This window comes from Haliotis cracherodii, unplaced genomic scaffold (assembly GCF_022045235.1).
Source record: "Haliotis cracherodii isolate W230 unplaced genomic scaffold, xgHalCrac1.p SCAF_15, whole genome shotgun sequence".
Classification (NCBI taxonomy): domain Eukaryota; kingdom Metazoa; phylum Mollusca; class Gastropoda; order Lepetellida; family Haliotidae; genus Haliotis; species Haliotis cracherodii.
Genome location: NW_027266270.1, coordinates 11,030,980 through 11,050,282, shown reverse-complemented (window position 1 = coordinate 11,050,282; position 19,303 = coordinate 11,030,980). Strand labels below are relative to the sequence as shown.

At 40.2% G+C, this 19,303-nt stretch overlaps 1 protein-coding gene across 7 annotated transcripts in view; it reads left to right on the top strand.

Annotated features, from left to right (window-relative positions):
* The window catches only part of LOC139462276 (ligand of Numb protein X 2-like), a 98,849-nt gene that overhangs the window by 30,527 nt on the left and 49,019 nt on the right, over positions 1 to 19,303 (top strand). For 6 of the 7 annotated variants that reach the window (XM_071243876.1, XM_071243877.1, XM_071243880.1 and 3 more), the window contains one exon: positions 1,336 to 1,761. In XM_071243876.1, the coding sequence (XP_071099977.1) occupies positions 1,487 to 1,761 (275 nt within the window). In that variant the 5' untranslated portion in view covers positions 1,336 to 1,486. Of the gene's footprint in view, positions 1 to 1,335; positions 1,762 to 18,912; positions 18,970 to 19,303 lie in introns of those variants that run through there. The other variant, XM_071243885.1, reaches the window with a different exon arrangement.

Below are 19,303 nucleotides of genomic sequence, written 5' to 3'. Positions count from 1 at the left end.
ATCGTCAGCTCCTCGAGATATCTGAAAACCTGAGTGGGTGTGTTGTGTTGGGATGAGGCCGGGGGATGCACTCTGCCCTTATGATTTAATGTTGGAGGCCACATTTGTTTAGAATAGCATGACTACTTTAAATCTGCTGACAGGTTTGAGAAAATATTTCCAACCTTGTATTATTTATTTGCCTGCATGCTATTTTTACTCTCTTTTTTTAATAGTTTTATTTTGTTTGTCTGTGTTTAGCTGAAAATGTGATGTGACACCTCATTGTTGAAAGATGAAACAACAATAGCGTGGAAACATTCCGAAGTCAGTATGAATGTTTGAGGATCTCATTTGCAAGTGGGAGAGGTATTTCTGAAATGTAATTTTTATTGATTGAAATGTTACATCATAGACAAAGATGGCCGAGTTTTTCACCTGTTGATTATGTATTGATTTGGGTTGTGTTACCTGAGCGAAATAATGTATGTAGGCGGTGACATGACATGTGTGTGTGTGTGTGTGTGTGTGTAGCCTTGTAGTTGAAACACTGATGAAAAGTGATTTGGGTTTCCAATTACAACATGGATATATACTACTGAAAAGAAGTTAAAGAACACATGACAGATTAATTATCGTCATATGAAAAAATCAAGTGTTCTTCTTTTGAGTAGTATATGTTAGAGAGATTTTGTCTGAGATATTGAGCGAATGTTGATGAAAGCAATATAAAACTGATTACTCTTCAAAGCGTAAACCTGGGCCTTGTTCCGCACAGCGATCTTAACGCTATGTCAATCACAACTCCCACGCTTTAACATAGACATACGACAGCCATATAAGTGCTGCACTCACAGCTTGTAACGGGGCTTGGGTTGGTTGACAGTAGTCACCACCTGACTCACCCAAGTTAAGATTATTTGAAAATGTGACTCTCTTTATTGTGGGAGTAATTATCTTAGTCATGTTAGTTAGAGATGATCATCCAATGTTTGAAATTCAATCTGTGTTCATGTGGAGTGAGTTAAGTGAGTGAGCTAATGCTTTCTGTCACATCAGCAATATTTCAGCCATATCGTGATCGTTCATGTGGAGTATTGGGTGGTGAGAATGTCACTATGTCATATATGATATGTATATTAAGTGATGCCCATCTGGGACTACTGACCCCTTCTCATAGCCTGGCTGGCTTTGTGTGACCTTGTACCCGAACAATGATTGTTGGCTGCTGTGCTGTATATTCCTATCTTTTTCAAGTCTGCTACATTTCTTTTGAGTCGACCAGCCCAAATTTGTTCCGTAGACATTGTTTGTAAATTTCGCTGCAACATTTTCATGATAATGGTCTTTTTGCAGATGTTGACCTGAAATTTCAAGATGGCTGCCTCCTAGCAGACGGCAAAGGTTTGTTAGGCGATCACTACACAACTGGAGGTGTGGTCGTCTGGCAACAGGCGGAGATTGTGATTGGACATCGGGAGTAGCTAACATCCAGTGTTAGCCAATCATGTCGCTGCGTTGGGACACTACAGTGTGTGCGGTGTGTGGGCAGTTTCACGAGCCTCATGGAACTCATCTTTATGACTACTACCAGGCGGTGGACGAAGATTTGATGTGTCACATCTGCCTTCAGCCGCTCGTCAACCCCTTGGATACCAAATGTGGACATACATACTGTTCTCGGTGCTTGAAAAATTACCTCAAAATTCAGAAACAGTGTCCTGTGGATCGTTTACCCTTAACGCTCAAAGACTGCTCACCGTCCAGTATTCTTGTAAAAAGGTCAGAATAATTACGGCAAAATTTCTTCCTTTCAGCTGAAAAGTTATCAAAAGTCATAGATCCTGGTAATGTATCCATTTCCACTGTTCCATTGATATCCTGCATTTTCTGCCCTTGTTACCTTGGTTACAACCATTTTTGGCCAATCAGAAGCTGAGCACAGATTAATTTCAACGATCAATTCATGTCATTGTGTGCTTTCATTAGCAATAAACATCTTTTCATTCTCTACAGTAGTAAAAGTACAAAAGAATTGTTATTAGACTTTTGAATTATGATTTTACCATATCGTGCCTTTTTCATATCTGAAAGGAGAAGGGTATGAAAGGGGTTCAGGATATGCCTTTTGATTCAGTTTAAGGCAAACAAGTATATTTACTTTGATATACACACAGTTAATATGCCATGAGGAAAATCAAACAGAAAAACAGTTGACTTATAAACAGGGAATTTTCCTCCTCTTAATGAATTAGTAGAAAAAAAGTAACCATGCCGTAAATGACAGTTTATTTTTTCATCGACTTCATCAGCTTTCCGTAACTAAAAAGTGCTATGATTTGACAGCTGATTCTTTTGCATGATATTTTAATCGTGGGTTGCAAATAAGAATAACAGGCTATTGAATGGAACAGATGGTGTGGGAATGTGTGCAGTACCCTGGATATATGAGTATTCTTCATCTTGATAAACTGAAGTCACAAAATCCATAATCATCCCTGACTTGATAATCGATAATCATCCTTGAAAATAATGGTGATACCCTGAAGCTTGGGCTGGGTTATCAGTCCTACTGATTCCCACTGCGAACTTGGGTTAGGAGCCATTTTAAGTCCATCACATCCAGATTCCAGGGTATTAACTGCCTGTTGGAGATAATACCCTTGATGCAAGAGGATGTTCCATGTTAGGGTCCTTTGATGTAGCTTTCTATATCAATATGTCAAGTGAAATATGTATTGATGAGTCCATGCAACATTTCATCCAATGGAGAAAATTTCATATTGCGACATATTTACTGGTAGTGTAATTTTACAGTTTCAGTTTTTAATGGTAATGTTTGTATTGATATTAGGAGACATATTGGATTGATATGTTGAGGTAACGCTAGATCAGTCACAGATTGCCACATACGCCATCGTAGGTGATTTCTGCTGAACATGCTGACAGAATATTGATCAGCACCCTGTGTGGGTGGACCTTTAGTCATGCTCTGGAACCCTTTCTTGGTTCACACGGTGTGCGATAGTGAGTGAGTGAGTGAACAATATTTCAGTTACACCAAAGGGATGCAACACTGCGCAGCTAATTGCAGGGCCTTTAATAACTGGATCCTGCGTTCCCCCAAAGAGATGGGTTATTAGAAGATAGGGGGGCATGGGTGGCGCCGCGATTCGCTGTGCAGAGTTCCATCCCTTGGGCACGCCAGAAACCTATGATTGTGGCTTCGAATCCCGGTTCGGCCCGATTATGTTTCTAGGTTTGTGAGCACCATACCCGTGCTCGTGGGTTTCACCGAAGTGGTAAACGTCTTAGACCTGCATCACTTTGGGCTTTCCTCCCACATTAACCTGACACGCTGTGATATAACTGTAATACTGTTAAAAGCGGTGTTAAACTCAAATCACTCACTCACTATTAGACATGTTTAACAATTGAAAGAGATGATGCCTAATGAACAGTGTTCAGGACCTGATGTCAGTGGGTGAAATAAGAGGGGCTCCCACCACAAGTGCCTTGTGTGGTCTTATGAAGTTGCTGTCAGAGTTGTTTCCCTTAGTTGTGCCTAGATTTAAGGGTCAAATCCTAAATCACCAGTTGGGGCAGTGGGGTAGCCAAGTGGTTAAAGCGTTCGCTCTTCAAGCCGAGGACCCTGACCCTGGTTCAAATACCCCACGTGTACAATGTGTGAAGCCCATTTCTGGTGTCCCACACCGTGATATTGCTTGAATATTGCTGAAAGTGGTGTAAAACTATGCACTCACTTACTAGATCACCAGCATAGTCCTTAGTCTGTCAAAGACAAAAAAGTGGTAAACACTTAATGATTTTTCAGATGGGTTTACCTCCAGTTGTCTACTGACAAATGAGATACTGTTAAAATCAATCACAAAAACAAACTCACTCACTCACTCACTCCAGCCGCGAGAGACCAGAAATAATGCAATGGAAGGAAGCCTTGTGACCGTATACATTTTATTATGTTATTCTTTTTCCAGATTGAAGATTATGCAAAATGAATCGATCACTAAACTTTAATCCTGTGAATATTAATTTGGGTTAAAGTTCTCCATCACTATAAATCAGTACCCCGGCATGTTTAGTCTATATAGCATACCTTGTGAACAGTGTGTGAAAGGGGCACCTGCTTCTCGCTCGTTCTGCAAGTGACAGAAACCTGTTTCATATTGACTCACTCACATTGAAGTTTTACCATCCTTGAAACTTGAAAAACATTTTCTCTTTCTGCTACAAGTTTACTCCTTGTATTCAGTAGTGTGAAAAAATGGATACCGTATTCGACGTAATAAGCGCCCAGGGCGCTCTCCAAATTAAAATAGGGGGCTCTTATTAGAATATTATTTTGGTGGAAAAAACAGAGTTGAAAGAAAAGCTTCGTGGTTTCTGCTGACACACTGAAATGTTTATATGCGACAGATAGATTTTTCCAGAATTTATTTGCCCATAATTAAGAATGCATATAACCACGAGTGCGTATTATACGCGAATAAATAAGTCTTTTGTACATTGATCAATCGGAAGGAGTGCTGATTGGGATTGTTCACTAGCCAATATATTAGCAAATATCGCCGTGGGCGCTTTAGAGCGGGGCGCTTATTACGTTGAATACGGTATTCAATTTTAAAATTCATCTCATCAAACATTATCTAGTTAGCCTGACTGTCTTGTGTTCAAAAATTATCTCACACACTGCTTGTGAAACAGTAAATACTTTCACATCGTGAGGCACCTGATTATACCCCGCCAACAGGTAAGTTAATATTGATCTGTATTCCAGTTTAATGGATGGACTCATATATTGAAAGGTAAGTGCAGCTGTATTGCTATTCTTCATGTTTTCATGAAGAACAAGTAATTTTTGGTATTCAATTTATTATTTATCACACGGTTGCTATTAGCCAATTTAGAGTCTGAGGCAACATGTCATGCATATTCATAAGGAGGCTCAAGAGGGGTGGCCCTCCATGGTTCCATTGTCACTTTGTATTTTTACTGTTTGGTATCAAGAAGATGGGGAGACTGAGAGTTATGTGTTTGGTTGCGGAGCTGTTGTGTTTAATTACCTGTTTGGGCACATTTTAAGTTCAAGGGTGCTTTTCTGTTCCTTAATCGTGAAAAATATGTATTTGGTATATGACGCCTGGCTTGTTGATTTGTGAAAATCAATAATCATCATCTAAGATTCTCATATTTTATGAGTTGTATGTGCCTTGAAAAATGTTTTAATCATGAAATATGATAGATTAGCTATCATAAAGCAAATATAACTAAAGGGAGACAACTCATGGTGATGCCGTGCCTTGAAAATCAATAAGTGATTCAGTAATTCAGTACCGACTTGACAATATGCCAGGTTGCGGACTATGCTCTGTGACTATGCAATGGCGTTAGTCGGCCATCGGACAAATGGTTAATCAATGAATAGCAAAAATTCAGAATTTCTTTTTCATTATAAATCTGTATTCTATTTTTGGAGCTTTTTGATGATAAGGTGTAAAAAGATATGCGAAAAAAAGAGTTTTCATTGATGAGGTATTCGTATAGTCTGTTTCAGTGTCTGGGACAGCCATAAAAAAACATTTCTAAAAATCAGATTTGGTATGATCTGAATTATGATTACAATTAAGTTTATGAGAATTTTTAGGTCATCTGTTTGTGATCATCAGTGAGTGAGTGAGGTTTTAGCAGCTACAATAATTATTCCAGCCTTTTCCTGGAGGTGAACACATACCAGAATGGGCTTCACACATAGTACCTTTGCAGCAGTAGAAACTAACATTTTTAGTCCACTAGACCTTATAATGATAACTTATAGCAAAACCCTTAAAATGGCAAATTTCTACTAGTCCTTATGATACCTTAACTATTGGGCAGTTCGCCAAGGACTAGTGTCAACTGGGGATTCGATCTCCAGTCTTCAGTGTGACAAGCCTAGCTTTAACCACTCGGCTAAGCCACCAGACACAGAGAATGGGCTTCACACATTATAGCCATGTTGGGATTCAATCACAGCTTTTCAGTGTGACAAGCCTAGCTTTAACCACTTGGCTACGCCACCTCCTCTAGACACAGAGAATGGGCTTCTCACATTATACCCATGTTGGGATTCAATCACAGCTTTTCAGTGTGACAAACCTAGCTTTAACCACATGGCTACGCCACCTCCCCTAGACACAGAGAGGGGGCCAGGGTGGCCATGTCGCCTAAGGAGCCGCGAATCGCTGTGCAGAGTTGCATCCCCTGGACACGCCAGAAACCTATGATTGTGGGTTCGAATCTTGGTTCACCCTGATTATGCTTCTAGGTTTGTCAGCATCATACCCGTGCTCATGGGTTTCACCAAAGTGGTAGATGTCTGAGACCTGTATCACTTCGGGCTCTCCTCCCACATTAAGCTGACACGCCGTGATATAACTGGAATAATGTAAGCTGTTTATCCAAAATATCTCCAATTAATTTTATGTAGTTTGAGTACAATTCCACATGAGAAAAGGAATAAACCCAATAGTATAACAGCACTGTGCCTCATTACCCAGTGAGTGTTGCTGTCATCTTGCATTCCTGTATATCCTCACTGATCCTTCTGTACTGATGCAACGTCGACATCACATACATGAACTGCACTTGAAAGTGCAATAAAGTGCCATATCTCGCTCTCTGTAACTGGACCTATATCACTGTTGTGAGCTTCTTCGACATGTCACACACTTGGATAACACATGAGGTGAGGTGAGCTGAAATTGAGTTTAACGTCTCGTCCAAGATTATTGCATTTATATAGCGACGTGCATGCATGTGTGTGGCTGCTTGTACTAGTCCGGACTGATGCCGACTTATAGTGCTAGCTCACTGAGATACCAAACCATACCCGACTCAGATACAGTATACTGACTCCAAACTGACCAGTCCTTTTTTTAGCTCCTTAATGCCGAGCGACAGACAGGGTTACAACAAGTACCATCTATTAACGTCTTTTCGTATGACCGGCCGGGGGTCGAACCCTGGACCTTCCGCTCTCCAGGCTTACGCTTTACCACTAGGCCAGGGAGGCGGTCGGGTGACACATGAACCGATGCAAATAAGATGTCACCTGATACAGCATGTGAAGAACAATTCTCTTAATATAAAACAATGTTTTTAAAGTACCCAATAGACTGCCGGGGGGTAAAATATATTATATACCAAAAGTACATTGTGTAAAGCCCATTTCTGGTGTCCCTTGCTGTGATATTGCACGACTATTGCTAAAAGCGGCGTACAACCAAACTCAAATTCAGTCATATACCAAAAAGGAAATTATAATTGTTAAATGAAAAGGAGTAACTGTGAGTAATTACTCACTGACTAACTACCTCGAGAGAGAATGCTGACTGTGATGGACAGGCACCCTTGTTCGAGCGCCAGCCATGTTTGTCGGACATTTTGACCACCTGATCTCCACTTCAGGAGCAGTGGGAACTGTGGATCAATCCCCACTAGGATATCACAATAGTTCTCAAAGGAAGGACTTATAACTGAAAGTGCCCTTGGCAGGCAAAATTGCTATTTTTTAAAATGATTTATTTTCTAAATGTCAGAGGTGTTTTGTTGTAATAGTACATTCAGTGCAACAATGTAAACTTGCGTATTAAGGACTCTTCCTCTTGATTGGTCCTGTTAAATGAAATATGAGTGACCTTGACTAAGCCATTGCATCAGCTTGGTCGACATTGACATGAATTGGAAAAATTTTAATTCCCATTTTAGGAATTTTTACTGACATTTGCTGCAGATATCAGCCCCTGAGCAGGTTTAGATAAATTCCTGTACTATTGTGAAAGACATTATTAGAACAATGAAAATAATTGACATTAGCTGTTAAATTTTTTCATATTAATTTTATATATGTGTTGATTTCCACAACGATATCAAACAAAAATGGATCAACATCTGACTTCAGTCCATGAACTTTAGAGGAAGAGAATGAACCACGACAATAATCACCAGAACAAAAAATGGTGTAATTCCTTGTTTTGACTGTCACATGTCTGGAGTACTGCTACACCTAATGTGGAACCTGCACAGCTCTCGGCGCCATGCAGTATACGAAAGAAGGAGGGAATAAATGACAATATTCAACACAATATTCGTATTTTTGACACAATTTCCAAGCCATTATGGTGATTTACAAATGGACGGCAGATCAGTGGCAACACGCCATGATGTTGTGTTTATTGATTTTGATTCGGGGAGTCTGCATTTTGTGAAGCAACTAATTATATCTTGTTGCTAAGCAACCAGAACGTTTTGGTACATGTGAAAGACCACTGAGTTTCCGAGTTGTTTACCTTGCGGGACGATCACAGGATGAGAGATTTTGATTAGTGCTATTTTCCACCAATTTAAGGCTAATCTCCTTGTCGTGGTGTCATATTTCATTTTGAAAAAACGATAATCACTCAGAGATGCTGTGTATTAATCAGGGCTGGTATGCATTGATATTCTATAGGTAGCGGGTGTAATCCCTGGAACATTGTTTTGGACAGGGGATCATCGATACATTACTGACACTTTGATAGAAAACAGTGTTGCCAGATGTTATTAATAGTGGGATATTGTTGATAGAGTGATTAATGGGATGTGATGGAAACTGGTGTTCATGGCTTTATTCAGTCTTTGTATCTTAGCGGAGGGGGTGTTATCCATTGTTATGGATGGGGAAGGGTCAAGATTCAGATATTTTTTTACCCTGTGGATTACAGGTAAGAATATGCCCCAAGGCACCATGCTGGTTGTTAGAGGTGACTTAGATGGGTGGTTGGGCTCAGTGATTAATTGCATGTTATTGTGCCCTCATAGTATGGGTGTTGCTTATAATATCAGTCACTGGTTTGTCTGGTCCAGACTCTATTATTTACGGGCTGCTGTGGTGTAGCATCAAAAGTGCTGATGAGGGTAAAACACCAAACATGTGAACCAGGTCCTTTTAGTTGATTTGCAGAGAAACAAGGTCACCGAAATATACGTCTCAACTTTTGATAGGGATAATTAGGCAACTAACGGGATCGGGTGGTCAGGTTCGCTGGCTTCGTTGATGCATGTCATCGATCCCAAGGGTGTGGATCAATGCTTATGATGTCAATCACTGGATTGTCTGGTCCTGAATCGATTATTTACAGACTGTCATCATATTGCTAAGTGCAGCGTTAAAGAACAAAAAAAAAGAAAAAGATATGTCGTTCTTTTTACGTTTACAATTAACATATTTGGAGAATCGGTTTTGTGTGTCCTGGAGGGGGTAGGGGGCGTTCACGAATATAGTTGTTACAATATTAGTATCGTGTGATTTTCGCAACCACCATACTTCATGTACAAATTAGTGGAAATTCATTAGAAGGTTGTACATAACAAAAAATGACCAAAATTTCAGCTACCCATGGCCCAGAAATCTCCCTATTGCACATGGCGAACGACTTTGACAAAAGACTGTTGTTAGAAATTCATTTTGACTTTCACTATAGTCCACAGAAATGATATGCTCCTGAGATACCACCTACCTGATGTTAAAAGTGGCACTCCAAAGGTAGTGAGTGAGTGAGTGAGTGAGTGAGTGAGTGAGTGAGTGAGTGAGTAAAATGTAATGTCGCATCAGCATTATTTCAGCCATATAGCGACAAGAACAAGTTGATCTAAGCACAAGTAGTCCAAAAGGAAATGTCACTAGCCTCAGACTAGTGGAGGGGCGGTTGGGTAGCCTCGTGGTTTAAGTGTTCGCTTGTCACGCCGAAGACCCGGGTTTGATTCCCGACATGGGTACAAAGTGTGAAGCCCATTTCTGGTGTCCCCCACCATGATATTGCTGGAATATTGCTAAAAGCGACATAAAACCTTACTCACTCTCTCTGAACCACACAATGCAGTGATTGATATTGTGAGCCATGACAAATGCAATAGAGAAAACAGCTTATTCAACAACGAAACTTCTTTAAATACATCTCTTTGGCTTTAGCTGTGTAATTGAATCAGGCTATTTTATCATCCAACATACTTCAGTATAGTTTTTATCTGACTGGCCAGGAACCACTTGCAGCCACTTCCGTAGAAAACAAACGTTTATTCCAGCTACCCATGGCTTGAAGGTACTTAGACTCACTCACTCACTCACTCAGACTAGTGTACTTACTTTCGAACACTGTATTCCATGACCAGGTGCCCATTGTCAGTCAACCGTCTCCTGGTCTAGTGGTAGAGCGTCCGCCAAGAGAGCGGAAGGTCTGGGGTTTTCCCGTCCGCATCATACCAAAAGACATTAAGAGATGGTACTTGTTGTTACCCTGTCTGGCGCTCGGCTTAAGGGGCTAAAACAAGGACTGGTCGGCTCGGAGTCAGGATACTGTGTCTGAGTGGGGTATTCATGTTAAACTGTACCATGGTTTCTCAGTGGGCTGGTACTATTAAATCAGTATCAGTCTGGACTAGCACAAGCAGCGACACACACGTGCATGTGGCTATATAAGTGCAATAATCTTGGACGCAACATTAAACCCCATTTCACCTCACCATTGTCAGTAAGTGCTGTGCTTAAGACATTGCCACTCTGTAACTGGGTGCTCATTGCCTACTAGGCTGAAATGCATAACAAAAATTGAGTTAGCAGACAAAGGAGTACCAGGACTTAAATCAATCTAGCTGGGCCGGCCAATTGGATCAAACCTTGATTTCTTTGTGGAGGGCTCCGAGATTTGGGCACAAATAGTTTTGCAAGGTTATTGTATAAGCTATTCAGCTAGTAAGTCACGCCAAAGACCCAGGTTTCCGATTCCCGACATGGTTACAATGTGTAAAGCCCATTTCTGGTGCCCCCCGCCATGATATTGCTGGAATATTGCTAAAAGCGGTGTTAAACCATACTCACTCACTCACTATTCAGCTAGTATGCAGGAAACTGCACCAGAGAAGGATATGAAGGAAAACTCGGCTCCAGGTTCTGGTGAAGTGACTGTATTCAGTGTATGTAAATCTACCCTGTGGGGATCCAGGGATAGAAGATAGGTGCACCTGTACTTGTGGTGACTTGAAGGATGGATGATCAGGCTTGATGACTGGTTGTGGTCATGCGGGAGTGGTTAAAGTGTTTACTCGTCATGCCGTAGACCCGGGTTTGATTCCCCATATGGGTGTAATGTGTGAAGCGCATTTCAGGTGTCCCCCGCGATATTGCTGGAAGATTGCTAAAAGATGCGTAAAATCACACTCACTCACTCACAGGGTCAGGCTTGATGACTGGTTGATGACTTGTTATTTCACTCTGCCCACTGGAATGTTGTTCATGATATCAATCACTGGATTGCATGGTCCCAACGTGATTATTTACAGGCCACCGTCATATTGCTGGGATATTGAGGAGTGTGGTGTTTAACAACAAATAAACGATATAGATCTTGATGGTGTAATTATGCCTTACTTGTTGTGGTTTGAGAAAATGACATGGGGGATGAGCCATGGGGATGAGTAAAGATGTAACCAAACTTTTAAAAGAAACTTTATCTTTGTCTCACGTGTATAATGATATGCGTACATACGAAATACATAAATAATTTGTAAAATATTATTTAGAACATTCCAAACTGTAAATTATTACACTAAACATGTTTATGCTCTTTGGCAAAAATCATAACAGGGAGCCACGTCCTGCCCTAGACTGGTTTTTCTGCCCTAGAGCGCTTGTGCTGTTCGCCTGCAGCTGCTAGGAGGCTACGGACAGGGTACCAGTCTAGCTCTATCCGACCTATTTCCCTTTTCTGTTTACCCTTCCCAGTTTCCGTATAGCGAGATATTAGCACTTTTGGACAGTGTGAATAATCTATGGTCAGGTTACTGGAGTAAACATATTACTATTAGGGAGGTAACTCTCATAGGGAAATATGGTTCATGGTTAAAAATATCAAACACACTCACAACGTTGTGGCTTTCAATGTTAATATCTGCATGTCTCCATGTGCAGATGTACTTCATTATAAAATAATATTGCAACATTGAAGCTATAACTTTGAAAAGGTTAATTATGAAAAATATTAATAACTTTACCACTGTAGATATATCAATGGCAACAGTATCATGTAGACCACTATGACTGTGTCAACTTAGTTCCTTGTTCCTTGAAAACAATAACAAATGTTTCAGGAAGTTATTGGTATAAAAACACATTACTCCTTTTGTTTTCTACTTTTATATTACACAAATATTGAAACTGTAATTTCCTATATTCTCATTCCTGATTCTGAAGGTACCACATGCAAATTACAATTTGTTTAGGGGCGGTCGGGTAGCCTAGTGGTTAAAGCATTCGCTTGTCACACCGAAGACCTGGGTTCGATTCCCGACATGGGTACGATGTGTGAAGCCCATTTCTGGTATCCTCCCCCGTGATATTGCCGGAATATTGCCGGAATATTGCTAGAAGCGGTGTAAAACCAAACTCGCTCACTCACTCACTACAATTTGTTTATCCTGGGTTACACATGCATTTCATGACAGTCTAGGTACTGGCATCAATAGGCAGGTATGCTACAACATTTCTTTGCGCCCTGTCGATCCTCTGCTTCAAAGTTATTTTGTATTAAGTGCCTTGTGTGTAAAAGTTGAAACTGGGATGTAAAATGGCACTATAGCCTGCCAGTCCACATCAGTGGATGTGATGTTAAAGTTGTCTCAAAGGTTAGCAGAATTTTAGGCTTCTTAAGCTGTTTTCTTATATGTAATCACTATATGTGTAAGTGAATGCAGGTGAAGTTACATCAGTGTATTTGTGTGATTAGGTAATTGTCGACTGTTTGAGAGAGCAACAAGGAAACTAGTGTTTGAATGACATGAATCAACATTGCTGGGTCTGCCATATTAACTGAGTCTTGTCCGAAGAAACTTAATAGAGGCAGTGAGTGGGACAACATCTCTCCCCTAACGATGAGGACTTGTTAGTCTGCGTGCACTGAGTGGAAACAAGATGGCCGACAATCATTAATCATGTTTTTGCACCACATCTGCTCATGTTGATGATCAAAAGTTATCTCCCTTTCATGAACAGCTCCTCTGTAATAAAGATTAAAATATTCTGAAGAAAATGAGTTGCCTTTCACTTGATGTATAAGATTGTGAAGAATCTAATCTCAATAGATCATTCTAAATGTGTAATTATTGTCCGAATGGCCTTTAATAAGTTGAACAGTGTCTGTTTTACAGTGCTATATGAAAGTAAGATTTTATTAGATCGTCCATTGTCTCACTTTCTTATCACAAAGTTTCAAGCTGGTAGAGCATTGAGTTCATACAAGTTTTATTTATTATTGTCTACTTCATTAATGTTTTTGATGACTGTTTGTTTCAGTTTCAGAGCCATGCAAGTTTTTGTTGACTGACATCTAGCATATAGGGCGTGTCTGTGTAAATATACTTAATTGTTTGTCGTTTAACGCCACATTCAGCAAAATTCCAACTATAGAACGGCGGCTTCTAACTATTCAATTCTGAACCACACCACGCCAAAGATCCGGGTTCGATTTCCTACATGGGTACAACGTGTGAAGCCCATTTCTGGTGTCCCCGGACGTGATATTGTTGGAATATTGCTAAAAGCGGCGTAAAACCTTCTCACTCTCACTGAACCACACAAACCAGTGATTGATATTGTGATATGCAATAGAGAAAACAGCTTATTCAACAACAAATATTCTTAAGATACCTCTCTTTGGCTTTGGCTGTGTAATTGAATCAGACTATTGTATCATCCAACATAGGTGTCACATTGTAGCGATTCATAGATATATTGACCTGTCAAGGAAGCCCTATATGCTGCTGCTTTCTTTTAACCTTCAGTATAGTTTTTATCTGGCTGGCCAGGAACCACTTGCAGCCACTTCCGTAGAAAACAAACGTTTATTCCAGCTACCCATGGCTTGAAGGTACTTAGACATGCCTCGTCAATACAGTAGGCTATTTCAACCTGTTGACCTAAGCATGTTGAATTTCGTGCTAGGGAGAAATCGGACATTGTATGCTCTTGCGGCGAGCTAAAGCCATTAGCTGTTTGTGTTCCCATCCTAAGAGGGATTTAATGCCATTTATGTTTAAGGAGTTTATTTGGTGTGAATTTTCCTTCGTTGGTAATGTCTGCCTGAGTACCAACAATGATGTGTATATTTGGAATCCTAGGGGCGGAGATTTGACAAATTTGAAATTAATTGCTCACAAATATCTCAAGCTTTTTAAGAATTGATTTTCTTGTTTGATTTGTTCTTATGGAAATATTTTCTTTCTGTTGTTTTTTTTAATTTGAAAACCTTTTGTCGACGACTGGTGATGTTTTGAATTCAATATTTGAAATTCTTGACTCTTCATATATGGACCATATAATGGATGGTGTTGGATCCTACTGAAAAATAGCATGCACAAAACCATTCAACAGGCTTTCCCCCATCTTCCTCCTCAGACCGCCTCCGTGGTCTAGTGGCAGAGCGTCTGCCCGGAGAGAGGAAGGTCCAGGGTTCGATCCCCGACCGCGTCATACCAAAAGACGTTAAAAGATGGTACTTGTTGTTACCCTGTCTGGCGCTCGGCATTTAGGGGCTAAAACAAGGACTGGTCGGCTTGGAGTCAGTATACTGTGTCTGATACGGGTATTCATGTGAAACTGCGGCATGGTATCTCGGTGTGCTAGCATTATAAATCGGCATCAGTCCGGACTAGTACAAGCAGCCAAACAAACATACATGCACGTCGCTATATAAGTGCAATAATCTTGGCTGCGACCTTAAACCCCATTTCACCTCACCTCACCTCACCTCTTCCTCCTCATACATCGCCAATTCATTTAGCTAAGACAACAAAAATTATCTCTTTTTTTTCGACCAACCAATGAAGAGAATTAATTCTCTGCACCATTAATGTTGTATATTTATTACTATGTATTTTGTGAAACCAAAACCAATCTAGATTATAAAAAAGCAGTTGAGCCAGCTCTAGGACATTTTTATATTTAGGGGAGAACCAGCTTTGTGGCCTAGTGGTAGAGTACCTGCCTGGAGTGAGTGAGTTGGGCTTAACGCCACTTTGAACATTATTCCAGTTACATCACGGCGTGTCAGCTTAATGTGGGAGGAAAGCCCAAAGTGATGCAGGTCTTAGACGTTTACTCCTTCGGTGAAACCCACGAGCATGGGTATGGTGCTGACAAACCTAGAAACATAATTGGGGAGAACCGGGATTCGAACCCACAATCATAGGTTTCTGGCGTGCCCAAGGGACGCAACTCTGCACAGCGAATCGCGGCACCTTAGATGACTTGGCCACCCGTGCCCAGAGAGTGGATTAAGTGCAGAGTTCAGTCCCTGGCCGTGTCATACTAAAAGACGTCAAAAGATGGTAATTGTTGTTTCCCTGCCTGGTGCTCTGCTTAAATATGGGCAGTAACAAATGTATGGTATTTATGAAGGTTATTTTTATCTTCGCTAAGCAAAGTTTATGACAGAAATTGACAGGTAATCAAATATGGCGCACTCCGTGAAATCGATATAGACTCTATACAGAAATTGCACAGGCCCCTGAAGCAAGATGGTGATATCCTGAAACACCTGACCCATGTAACTAGATCCGGTGTTTCAGTTTTGTCTAGCTGTTCCCTATAGTTTTACTCCTGTTTTAGCAATATCACGGAAGCCAGAAACGGGCTTCACACAACTTTACCGATGTCGGGAATCGAACCCTAGTCTACGGCATGATGAGCGAACGCTTTAACCACTAGGCTAGCCGACCGCCTTTGACAAATACGTGTAGTGGTTGATGTTGACCGATTGCGTCCAGTCCCTTCAAGTCGTGTATACACTAATCAACAACAAAAACATATGTCTGTCTGGTTCCACGTCTCTATGTTACATCCCTTGTTATAATATCCGCTCTCAGGTTGTAATATCTGGCAAGAACTTTTTCAAAATATCTGGTTGGCAATTTTAAAATGTCTGCTTTGCACTTTTTCAAATCTGACATTCTGCAGTCACAATCGGACAAGTCTGAGACAGCCATCACTTTGGCAATTCCTCCCATATCAAGCTCACATGACATGATATAACAGGAATACTGTTGGGGGCGGTCGGGTAGCCTAGTGGTTAAAACGCCGAAGACCCAGGTTCAATTCCCCACATGGGTACAATGTGTGAAGCCCATTTCTGGTGTCCCCCGCCGTGATATTGCTGGAATATTGCTAAAAGCGGCGTAAAACCATACTCACTCACTCACTCACTTGAATACTGTTGAAAGTTGAAGTAAGCAAAACTCACTCACTCACTCACTCACTCACTCACTCACTCACTCACTCACTCACTCACTCACTCACTCTTATCAGCTGCTGAAAAGCATCTTCACAACTTCTCTTTCATTGTGACTTTCACACGATCTCAGGAAGGGGGGATGAGGTTAAAAAATTAAACATTCATCATCTTCTAAGTGTATACTTTGACAGACAATGAGCTTCTTTCCCTCCGTCAGTGAACAATTGACTGAACAATATGTGAACAATAGACTGTAGATGTGAGTCCCGTCTCCTGGGACCAGTCAAAAGATACACGAAATTGATTTCAGAGTGGAGTTGGACGTGTCTCGTTGGTTAGATCTATGTGACAAATTGACTTTATGCTGTCGAAGCTGTTTCTTTGCCTTCTTCTCAGCTCATGAAGTACAAATGAAGATGAAATAGATAAATTTGTGTCATTTGTTGAATTACAATGCCATAAGATGACAGTCTTATTTGTCCCACTTGGTTAGTGAAAACTTTCAAGTATTGGTATGGATATTGTTAAATATGTTCAAATTGTCGACAATTACCCTTCTTCTTTTTCCACTTCAGATGTTTGGCATGATCAATTACAGAAGTTTGTCTAAAGTTAGTGATAAGCAGAGTTTCCCACATATAAGAGAAAATCTTTTGATGAGCAAGTTGTGACCCAAGATGACTTTTTTATAGCAAATTTGTCTACCTATAATTTGTCTTTATCTATTCCTCCTTAATAAGTCCGCTTGTGTCTAAGACTTGATCATGTTCAAATACATGTATTAGAAAAAATACTTCTTAAAAACATCATTCAGCCTTTCGGAAACATTTTAATATTACCTGTGTATTAAGTGTTGTTATGAGTGTAGGACAAGTGTTGAAATGAAATGATTTTGATTGGACTATGCACAGACTCGTTAGTCCTGCCAAAATGTAACTCCAGAATAATAGCCTAGTTTGGCAAGGGTGGAAACTGAACTCTTATAGCTAAATGGGTCAGGTGGTTGAGTGACTTGGGTTATTCTGTGTCATCGTACCCAGGCATTGTTGAATGTACCCTTATCATCAAACTCTGGTTTGTCTGGTCCAGACACTAGTATTTACAGGCCGCTGGAATATCGTTGAGTATGGCTTGTTTGAATGACTGAGGCGTTAAGCCCACTGTAGCTTCAAACTAGACATGCCTTACTTTCATACCTCGAACAGCCAGGTGATGATGAGAATCAATAATCAATCAGTATTGATGATGTTTAGGCTGTCACACCAATACCCAAAACAATGATGGGGGTGGTATTTATAGCCAGCCAGGTAACTCTGCCATCCATCCCAGAATCAATCAAGTCCCTAGCATCATACATCTCCAGACCAGCGACACCGTGTCACCTGCTTCTTAGCCGGTAATCAGATAACGTACTGTCCATCACGCTACTAACCCACTCGCCCATTTCTGTCAGGCAGACTCTCACTCCACTCTTTGGCTGGGATCTTGGCTCTTTTGGGGCAGTTTTATGAAGAAATCTTTTAATGTGAGTTTTTATTAATGTGCTGTGGGTGTTTGTGTTTGTCTTTCCTGGAAGTATACCCTTGACATAGGCTGAAGGAGTTTGTTGTGTGTAGTTTTAGGATCTCTGAGAAGAATCCAGTCTCTCCAGTAGGCCTACATGTAGTCTATAAAATCTTTTATTACACAATACATTCATCTGTGGCTAGACTTACTCATATATAAATCTAGATTGGTTTTGGTTTCATAAAATATACTGATGGAAATGAATAAGGCCACTCTTAGTTTCAGACAGTAAAATGATATGATGTTATGGGTCCCCAGCCTTGTCTACCAAATAGGCGTTGGAAACAATGCCCTCAAACATATCTCAGCATTTGATTCTGACGTGTTGATTTGTATGCTCGCTATTTCAAATGTACTGACTGTAATGCTTATTTTCCTAATGGATGTAGAGGAGCTGTTGCGTTTTAATGTGAGTTTTCATGACGAACAGTATACACGGTATTTGAACATTCTGCTGTTGAAATATTAATACTCTGTTTTTCTACAAGAAGCAATAGTTTGACTTAAAACATGAGGTGAAAAAGCTTGAAGCAATAGTTATCAATTTTATTTCATTAAAAATTTATGAATGAATTTTTTTTTATATAATTTGTTTCAGTAGTACCTTACTAAATTCAACGTTTCACAAGATTTATTGAAGTTTTTAGAAATTATTTCAAATAAATCAAATTCATTTGACCATTTTTTTAAACAAATTATTTTGAATTTTCAAAATTTGAGGGTTAGCAGATCCTAAACTCATGAAATACTGCAGTTTAAGTGTTAACTGGCATGCATGTGGACAATTTAGTGAGGAACTCCAGTACCTGTATATAATCCCAACCAATTACACGAGAACCAATCATTCACGTCATTGTCCCGTCAAGCTCCCAGTGCCATGCACGATATCATGAAGCATTATTACCTATGGCGCCATGGCCAATATTCAATGGGTCACATGCAGCTTGATTTTCATTGGACGTACTCATAGATTTCTGCTTGTAAAGTGACAAAGCTTGGCAAGTGTGTACGCCAACCCTACAGGATGAAGTGGTGCCATGTTAACTTTGTTTGATCTGATTTCTACAGCGCTGAGAGTTGATTGGTCCCAATTTTCTGATAAAAGGTATGGTGTTTGCTCACTTCTCCAGGAGTAAGTCAATTTTCGACCAAGTGTTATATGTTTATTTTGGTGTTGGGGAGGGAGGTTTCGTTGTGTTGCTACTTTTCTATGGATTTTTTGTGGATGGATTGATCAAGGTATGTCTGATGCCAAATCTTGGCAGAATGAAGAATTCAAAGAATTTTGGTACATTTTTCATGGTTTTAGGTTTTGATGCAAGTTATTGGATTTATGTAAGGGTTTGACCTTCGTATCATATCGCCAGTGACTAAATGGTGTTGACATATTATGTTGTTGTCCAGCGTTAGAAATTGACACTAGTCCTGTAGTCTTTGCC